A 9,624-nucleotide genomic window follows, 5' to 3' on the forward strand; every position below is an offset into this window, starting at 1 on the left:
ATGCTGCCTGGTTTAGAAAGTATGCATTATGATCAGAGATTAAGGGAGCTAGGGCTTTACTCTTTGGAGAGGAGGAGGATGAGAGGAGACATGATAGAGGTGTACAAGATAATAAGAGGAATAGATAGAGTGGATAGCCAGCGCCTCTTCCCCAGGGCACCACTGCTCAATACAAGAGGACATGGCTTTAAGGTAAGGGGTGTGAAGTTCAAGGGGGATATTAAAGGAAGGTTTTTTACTCAGAGAGTGGTTGGTGCGTGGAATGCATTGCCTGAGTCAGTGGTGGAGGCAGATACACTAGTGAAGTTTAAGAGACTACTAGACAGGTATATGGAGGAATTTAAGGTGGGGGCTTATATGGGAGGCAGGGTTTGAAGGTCGGCATAACATTGTGGGCCGAAGGGCCTGTAATGTGCTGTACTATTCTATGTTCTATGTTCTATGGAACAAGCACAGCAGTGCGTTTTCTAGCCTCCGATATCATGGCCGCTCAGTTCTGTTCACGTGGTCTTCACTGCTGTGAGTCTCGGCAGTGTTTAACCACACGCTTCTTCTTGGTGGGCTTCTGCTCCTCGGCGTCGGTTTGCATCGTGCTCATAGGGCATTCTTTGTTACCAGTGTTTCTCCCGATCAGCCGCACCCACTGTTTCTTTCTCCCTCTCTCTGTGCAGATCCAGCGCAGACTCTCTGCCCAGCTATTTTCTGGCCATTTCCCCCAGCCTCTTCACATTCCCCACCCCTTTCAAACTGCATCTGGGGGAGCACAATATAAGCCATTTGAAAGTAATGCACACCGGCTTCGCTCTAAACGTGATCCAGAGTCCGGGTTGAGCGGCATGGGCACTGAGAGCCCCACTCCTAAACCTTGAAATATGAGAGATGGGAATCCTTGGTATTGAATTCGAAGGGAAAGACTGAAATATCAGCACAGCCTGAGGTTCTGGTGTTATAGATGGAAGGGGTGGTGGGGACATCAGGCAACTTAGAAGGGCGAAAGGGGACGGAGTGACGGGATAGTACGGAACAATCACATAAGAGAAATGGAGGTCCTCAGAAGCAGAAGGATTGGAGTAAAGGGGTGGTGTGGGGAGGGGATATTTGTTGATTATAAAGAGTGACAGTATCCACAAAGCAGTTATAAATCTCTGGTTAGGCCGCATCGATTGCACTCAGATCTGGTCGCCCCATTGTAGGAAGATGTGGAGGCTTTGGAGAAGGTGCGGAAAAGATTTACCAGAATCCTGTCTGGGTTAAAGGGCAAATGCTATAAAGAGAAACTGGGCAAATTTCGGTTATATTCTCCGCAGCGGTGGACGTTGTGGGTGTGTGTGGGTGTGTGTGTGTGTGTGTGTGTGTGTGGTGGGGTGGGGGAGAGATAAGATTATGAGGGGCACAGATAGACTACAGACCCGTTTTCTCGAAGGTCGGATAATTAGATTGCATGCACTTAAGGTAAGAGGGGGATAAATTCAAAGGGAGTGAGCGGGACGCGTTTTTTTACATAGAGAGAAGTGTGTCTCTACCAGGACTGGTGTGGAGACAATATGATAGAGACATTCAAGAGGATCTTAAATGAGCCCATGGATGCGCAGAGGATGGCGGGATATGGACACTGTGTGAGCAGAAGGGATTAGATTAGTTAGACAGTAAATTACTAGTTTAATCAATTTAGTAAAATATTGTGGACTAAAGTGCATTTTCCATGTTCTACTGTTGGACAGCAGGTCCTTCACCAAGCTGAACGTTTTATGCAGTTTATGTGTCCAATCCTTTTCAAACGGAAGGATGAAACTAGAGAAAAAAATGCCTCGGCTCGCGAACTTTGGAATAAACGGGGAATACATAGACAGCTGTATGCACCGTGTAGCTTGGTATTTACTCTACGACAGAGTCTTTGCTTGCAAAGAATGCAAGTTTAACCAGCCCAAACAACTAATTGCCGTCGACGAGACTCTGTGCTGAACAGAGTGTCAGAGACAGGCCTGGCGCCTGCACTGTTCCTGTTTCTGGAGAACAGCCGGGGTTAGAACATGTAATCTATACCGCACCTGAGCTAAACTCTTCTCACTCCCCACTGAACTGAATTCTCTCCTACCAGCCGGCTTTAATTATAGATGCGGAAGAGATCTATAATGCACTTGCTGATTGATGCTTTTAATCTTCAAACGAATGTCCAAAAGTAAAGGAATTATTTCTTCTGTATGGGACATGGATAAGAAATATTCCGGGCACTTTCAGAATCAGAATTAATTATTATCAATGATATATGTCGTGAAGTTTGCGGCAGCAATACATAAATGTACTCTAAATTACACTAAGCAATACATGAAAGTAAAACAAAATAGTAATGTGTCCACGGATCATTAAATCTGACGGTGGAGGGGCAGAAGCTATTCCTAAAAGTTGAGCATGTATCCTCAGGCTCCTGTCCTCCTCTCTGATGGTTTAATGAGAAGCGGCTATATCCTGGATAGCGAAAATCCTTAATGCTGAATGCGTCTTCTTCAGGCATCGCCGTTCTTCTTCCCCACATGCGCCCTTTACCTGAACCCCCTTATCCCCCCCGTTCCCTAATTGTAAATTAAGCGGCAAAGAATTAACGTCACTCACACCATCAAGTGATGCAATGCCACTCGAATGGAGAAATGGACCAGCAACTAATATCTATGCTAATTAGTCCAGCGTTCTCTCTTCCTAGTCGTCTACATCAGAGACGGGGTTTCAGAAGCGCATCGGCCTCTAGCCATAGTGGGAGTTGTACCTAGTGGCAAACTTTCCTTTCTGTACTGGGAGAGCTGCATTGCCGCGGGTGTTGTCATTCAGTTCGAACGCTAAACTGAGGCGGGTCTGTTCCATCAGGTGGACGCAAAACAAAAAAAAAGTGGTGCATTTTCAAAGATCAGCGACCCGGTGCAAAAGAACGCACTCCGGTTCCTTGGCTAAAATTCGGCATCAAGTACATCAAAAAATTTAAAAAGGAATTCGATCATTACTACGTTAGCTCGTGGTGGCTTGCAGTGCCCATATTCGGCTGCGTATTTTGTTTACATGTTCAGGAGTCTACACTTGAAGATTTTCGTCATGGACTATGTTTTGGGCGTTCTGGAAAGGATGAGAAAGGTGGCTACAGAAATGAGAATCCTCTCTCTTCTGAGGGTTTTGTTGAAAGTTAGAATGGCAATCTTACAAAATGTTTTAAATAGTTTGAATTCGAAACAAACTGACTATACTATGAGCGAAGCCAAATGAGCATCAGAGCATTCCGATCAGTTTCTCTCCGTTGGACAGCGGAGGCTCGGATTGTCCAGAGTAACACACACAAAATGCTGGAGGAACTTAGAAGGTCAGGCAGCATCTATGAAAAGGAATAAACAGTCGACGTTTCGGGCCGAAGGGTCTAGGCCCTTTCCAAAGATGTTGCCTGACCTGTTGAGTTCCTTTTGCCATTTGTTCGTGTTACTCTGGATTTCCAGCATCTGCAGCATCTCTTCTCGAGTTTCGGATGGTCCAGAGTTGAGCGATCTTGCCCGTTACCTAGTAAAAATAAGGAGCTGGACGCAAATGCTTGGCAGTAATAACATGGCGGATAAAATATAGAGTTCTGGGGATGGTGAGTCCAAGTAATCTTTGCTGGGTCAGTGTTACAGCTAGCGGCAAGAACAAATTTCTGCTAAAGAATCCTACTCAACCATGGCGGATTTCATTTGAACTAAACCAACTGGCCGGCATTTTCCAGTTTCCAGCACTTTGGTTTTGATAGCTTCTTGCACACTCTCACATTACTGTACATGGTAAGTATTGGCATTCAGATAACCTTCCAGCTGTTATTCGGGATCATGGCGTGGGTTTCCGGCGTATGGATGAATGAGAGGGCATTTGCAGAAGTAATGTTTTCCCCAACCGGGTAACTTCACCCAACACGGAAGAAAAGTTTCAGCATGTTGTGTTCCAGTGGGAATATCGATGCAGATGCGATTCAGCCTTGCTCCGTTTCATGTTGTACAATTGGATCTGATGGCTGCGAGTTCCTGGACTCAACCGCTCCGGTAGCGGAGGTTCCGGTAACCTTGGGCGATGTCTTCAGCTGACAGAGCAAAAAATGAAGCTCTAAGTCTAAAGCTGCGTGAACGCTAAAGATCCCGTGACATTTCTACATTGTCTCCTCTCACTCATCACCAAGAAAGACTATTATGAGGAGGAAATTTAGAGCCAGAGGCTGGTGGTGTATCTGTGGAATTTATTGCTACAGACTTGCTGTCAAGGCCAGGTCATTAAGTATATTTAAAGTGGAGATTGATAGGTTCTTGATTAGCAAGGGCGTTGGAGAGAAGGCAGGACAATGGGGTTAAGAGGGAAAACAAATCAGCCACGATGGAATGGCGGACCAGACTCGATGGACCGAATAGCCTAACTCTGAAACTATGTCTTAGTCATATGGACTTTGTTCTTGCTGCTATCTAGGCCCTGACCTCCACCGTCTTCCCTTCCATTGTAATACTCCCGGCACTCACTAAATCGCACTTTAGAAGATTTCTTAGCGTCATGATTTGGGGAACATACGAAAGCAAATCTTCCCTTTAAAGACGAGATTAATGATGTTCCGGTGATTTACAGGAGCCACACGGTTTTTAATCACTAGTCCGTGACTAAAGATCTTAAATTTATATAGAGACTGTCACAACCGCTGGTCATTTCACAGCACTTTACAAGTCACAGAGTACTTGAGGTTATTGTGGGACGCGGGGTATTCTCAAAGTATAGAATCATAAAGCTGTGTAGCACAGAAGCGGGCGCTTTCGGCCCATCTCCTCCGTACCTATGCTAATCCCGTTTGCATGCATTAGTCCGTGTCTCTCTGTGCCTTTTCTTGCTATATACCTGTCCTGAAGTCTTAAATGTTGCAATTGTAGCTGCAAAGTGTCCATTAGCGCCTACAATGTACTGTATAGGATTTGAGATGACAGCAAGGGAAAGAAAGCTTTTCATCTGACAGAACCTTTTAGCTCCAAACTGTCATACAACATCTATATCAATGGGGAATAGGATTTTTCAATGGACATGTCGAACACCGCGCCAGTGAAACCTACCGGCTCCTCGTGGAGTGGGCGTATTAGGGAAAACAAGCGCTCATTAACTACATAAACACATTCACATATCCTGTAACACACATCAAATTTGCTGGTGAACGCAGCAGGCCAGGCAGCATCTCCAGGAAGAGGTACAGTCGACGTTTCGGGCCGAGACCCTTCACCAGCAGCTTTGATGTGTGCTGCTTGAATTTCCAGCATCTGCAGAATTCCTCGTGTTTACACATATCCTGTAAGTTCTCCTTTAGCATCAGCAGGCATTATTTAAATACATTACCCCTTTAAGCAGGTATTTAGAATTTTTAAATTACATTTATTCTACAGAAGCAAGTTGGTTGTAGCTGTGAGCCCCTCTAGTACATAAGTCACTGCAGTTTACTGCAACTTTTACCACATTTTATAATGCTGTTCACAATGTAAATACATGCTGGTACTGTATTTATGTACAATTCAGCCCACATCGGTACCTTAACTTCTCATTTATTTTACATAATGCTTTAATGCTGTTTTTGTTGCATGTCACGCCAACACACCTAATATATATAAATGTATATGGCGAATAAAGTTGATCCTTTATCCTTGAGGGCGCCCCACCCCATGAAGGTATTTGGAGTTACATACTGCGCCTCTCTCTGGTGTTGATCGTTTGGGGTGTGTGTGTGTGTGCGCGCGCGCGCGGCCACGGGGAACTGAGGTTATATTCGCCTTTCCATATGTTTCCTGCGATTAATATCAGCGGCGCTGTAGATTGACTATAGTAAGCGGCTCTCTCTTAATTAATGATGCATCCTCTTGGGAGGATCCATTAGCCACTTCCACCACATTTCCCCGCTGGCCACACATGCTTTTAGCTACAAGCCCTCCCGTCCTGATCCATCTCCCCCACCCAACAACTCACAGTTCAGCCCGTGGAAAGCTGAGATTTTCACGTGCACTAATTTAAAATTCCAATCTCTTGAGCTTCTAGGTGAAATGGGTATATGGAAAACTATTCACCCGGATTCCTTAATCTTTATGGCAGAATACAGTTTGCTGACGAATTCAGACCGATGGGGATCATACTGGTTTGCGATGGTTCTGGAGTACTACCATCTACAAACTTTAACCTTAAATTAAAACCGGATTTTCAGATTCAGTATTGGAGGCGTTCGATATTCAGGAGGAAGCTGAAAATATCTTAAACCTCCGTTTCTGTTGACGCTGCGCTGAATTACATGTTGATGGAAGGAAGTGGATTTTACAAACTATGTTAACTGCTTTGAAGAATTATTGTCGTAACGAGAACAAGGGACTGAATGAGAAAGGGGAAAAGCGGGAGATCGTATTAATGTAACACGTAGAAAATGCAAGAAGAACTCAGCAGATATGGCACCATCCATGGAAAGGAGTCGACGTTTCGGGCCGAGCTGCTTCAGTGATAACCATCAATTGTTACACGCATTGTCTTTAAAACTACTCTTAAAAGTAATTCGATCTATGAAATCCTGGCCGAACTGAGACTCTCCTCCATTGTTCGATTCATTTCTAATCGATTTCTCGGGTTTTAAAGAGACACAAATCCTGTAGCACGATCAATTCAAAACAGGTGATTGTGGATTGTTGTCCTAAAAAGAGATCGGCGGATATGATCGAGAGAAGCAAAGCTTTCTATTCTGGGCGGGCAGGAGATATTCGCACCACCTACCTTTAAATATAAGTCCTGAGTTTTGTTTTTTAAACGAAATATTACATTAGTCGATAAAAGTTTAGCTACATTGCGCTGCAAGGTCCCGGCCTGAAACGTCGACCACTCCTTTGCTTCCGCAGATGTTGCCTAACCCCCTGAGTCCTTCCAGCAATTTTCTTTTTGCATCAGATTCCTGCGTCTACGGTCTCTTGTGTCTCCACTGTACGTAACCGGAACCCAATTTGCGCTCCTATCGAATATGCGCCCCTGCCCCGGCGTAGTCTGCAGCACGGAACACGATCCTCACATAAATTGAAGTTTAACAATTTCAAACAACATTCGGGGGTTTTAACAATCTGCTCGGTGGCTAATCCGGATGCAGTATGGATTCTGTGCGAGAGATTGTCTTTTTAATCATGCATCAGACTCTGAACATTCATTCCAAATAACTGCACGCCTATTAGCCGGCTGTTTATTAAGCCTAACCGATGGCATTCGCTCTTAGCTGAATTATTTATGTTGTAAAGTGCATTCATTTTTGTATCTGGGTAGCGCACCGAGTTCCAGATTAGCAGAGGCACAGTTTCCAACCACTTAGTGAAATTACCACTGGGTATCCCCTTTCTGTACAGTCAGCTGATGTTCTATCCAGGTTGTCGGTGCACGTTACCGAACGCAAGCGCTGCCCGCAACGTTATTGGGAGAAATTGCTGAAGTTAAATTTTACTTGCATCGCTTGATGCACAGCGCGGACAGTAATAACTCAACTAGAGACAGGGACGCAACTACTGGGAGTTTCTTTGGTTTGTTTTACGTACATCTCGGCAGCTCTGATGTTTAAACTGAGGAACATTATCAGCAACCGACCTAAGTCTTGCGCAAGGTGAGGGGAGAATGGTCGCTAATGGAATGGAATAATCTCCTGGATAGAATTCCGCGGAGAAAGCTGCGATTTACTTCTCTTTCTTTCTCTCTCTCTCTCTCTCTCTTTCTCCTCCCCCCCACCCCCGTGAATTTCCCATTAGTATCGGTGCTTTGCTCACGCGTCCACCTCACCCCTCCCACGCTGCAATCACCCCTTTTGCTCAGCTGCACGCCATTCCTAAGCCAGCCAATGTTCAGAGAACAATGGACGGTACAGTACGAGAGCAGGCCCTTCGGCTCAGACATCTGTGCCGAACACGGTGCCAAGTTAAACTAAACCTCTTCCGCCTGCACTTGATCCATGCCTGCCTCCACCCATCCCCCGTATAGTAATGTGCTTATCTAAACGTCTCTTTAACGCCGCTATCGTATCCGCTTGCACCGCCACCATCCCTGGCAGCCCACGCCAGACATCAACCACTGTGTGAAAACACTTACCCAGCATATCTCCTTTAAACTTTCTCCCCGTCACTTTAAATGCATGTCCTCTAGTATTTGAGTTTACGACAACTCGGGAAATGGAGCAGTCACAGCAATAGATAGCGACGTGACTCAAAGTTTATTCGGAGTCAGAACAATAAATATTTTTATCTTTGGATTTAGAAAACATTAGACATTGGACATTGTCTCCTGACCCCGTCACTCCCGCAGCCCCCACCCGCCCGGTCTTCTTCCCTCCCCGCTGCTTACCAGGGCACAGAAGCGTTCGGGAGGGTCTCCACAGGTCACCCCTGCCGGCTCCACCTTCACCTTCAGGAACTGCTTCATGGACATGGGTCTCGGTTGACACGCGTAAAACTCCCAAGAAGGGCCGGCGTCACCAGTGTTCACCAGCGACTTGCAGCTGTCGTACTGGGTCCTGGCCGGCAGCAGAGAGTAGACGAGGGCGGCCAGCTGCAGCATAGGCATGGGGCCGGAGCGCATGGTCTCCGGGCGGAGCGCACACGCAGACTCGGGGCGATTGGCAAGGGCGCACCGGGTTGCGGTGCCGGGCTCAGCATGGGCACCAGTTACACACCAGTCGGAGATCGCTACATCCCCGGAGCTTCATTTTTCTCCACGAGAGAACTCGAACCCGTCTCCCGCCAGCAGCAAAACCTAATAGATCCAAGTACTTCAACCCTCTGGTTCGATCTGGCCGCTGGCCAATTCAAACGGGCCGCTGTAAAGTCTCCCAATCCAACTAGGGATTACTGGGAATCCATCTGGACGCGCTGAGTCCGACGCCTCTCCAATCCTCTCCGAATTCGCGTGAGCATCGTAGGTAACTAACTGTGTGTGTGAGAGAGAAAAAAAAACATAGGTGTGAGATGATACTGGCACACAACTCAGATAAAGCTTCACATGCTGCAAAAGTGCCTGCCTCCCGCGCTCTCCGTCACTCCTACATACAAGAGGGGTTTCCCATGATACGGCAGCCGCGCACACCCCTCCGGTCCAGTTTGGAAGCACGGGCTCAGAGGAACGCGGTGGGGAACGGACGAGAGTTGGACGCACACTTTACTGCGGGAATCCGGGGTCACTGGTAGAGAGATCGCGAAGCAGTGAATGTAGCGAGGATGAGAGAGGTAGAGACAGACCTGAGGGAAGGAGGCGATCGGGTGCTTTAAACGTAACACGCGCCGGAGGCTGGGGTTTGACGGGCTCGCTTTACATTAAGGGTTTGCTGCTCTGTGGCCTCCCCTCCCGGCTTCAAGGGCAGATGGTCGCACATGCCGTGGTCCAACTTAATGCGGAGGCCAAATCCTTCTAACATCACTTTCAATCACTATCTGTGCTTTTATGTCAGAGCAACATCAAGTCTGCGCAACTTCCTTCTGCACAGCCTCGGGCTCTGCTCTTCCCAATCAGCTTAAAGGGAAAACGCAGAGCCAAATCTGCTCTTAAAGGGACAGGCTGCCGAAGAGTCGTTGTCGGAGTGGGAGGTTGGAAGTCCGCAAGGAGTCT

General features: G+C 46.8%; 1 protein-coding gene across 4 annotated transcripts in view; it reads right to left on the reverse strand.

Annotated features, from left to right (window-relative positions):
* LOC134359616 (netrin-G2-like) overlaps positions 1 to 9,353 on the reverse strand; it is a 139,693-nt gene extending 130,340 nt beyond the window's left edge. For all 4 annotated transcript variants that reach the window (XM_063073110.1, XM_063073113.1, XM_063073111.1 and 1 more), the window contains exons 1-2: positions 9,258 to 9,353; positions 8,368 to 8,949 (exon numbers count right to left, since the gene is read on the reverse strand). In XM_063073110.1, the coding sequence (XP_062929180.1) occupies positions 8,368 to 8,601 (234 nt within the window). In that variant the 5' untranslated portion in view covers positions 8,602 to 8,949; positions 9,258 to 9,353. The remainder of the gene's footprint in view (positions 1 to 8,367; positions 8,950 to 9,257) is intronic.
* Between the last annotated feature and the right edge of the window lie 271 nt (positions 9,354 to 9,624).

This window comes from Mobula hypostoma, chromosome 21 (genome assembly GCF_963921235.1).
Source record: "Mobula hypostoma chromosome 21, sMobHyp1.1, whole genome shotgun sequence".
Taxonomy (NCBI): Eukaryota; Metazoa; Chordata; class Chondrichthyes; order Myliobatiformes; family Myliobatidae; genus Mobula; species Mobula hypostoma.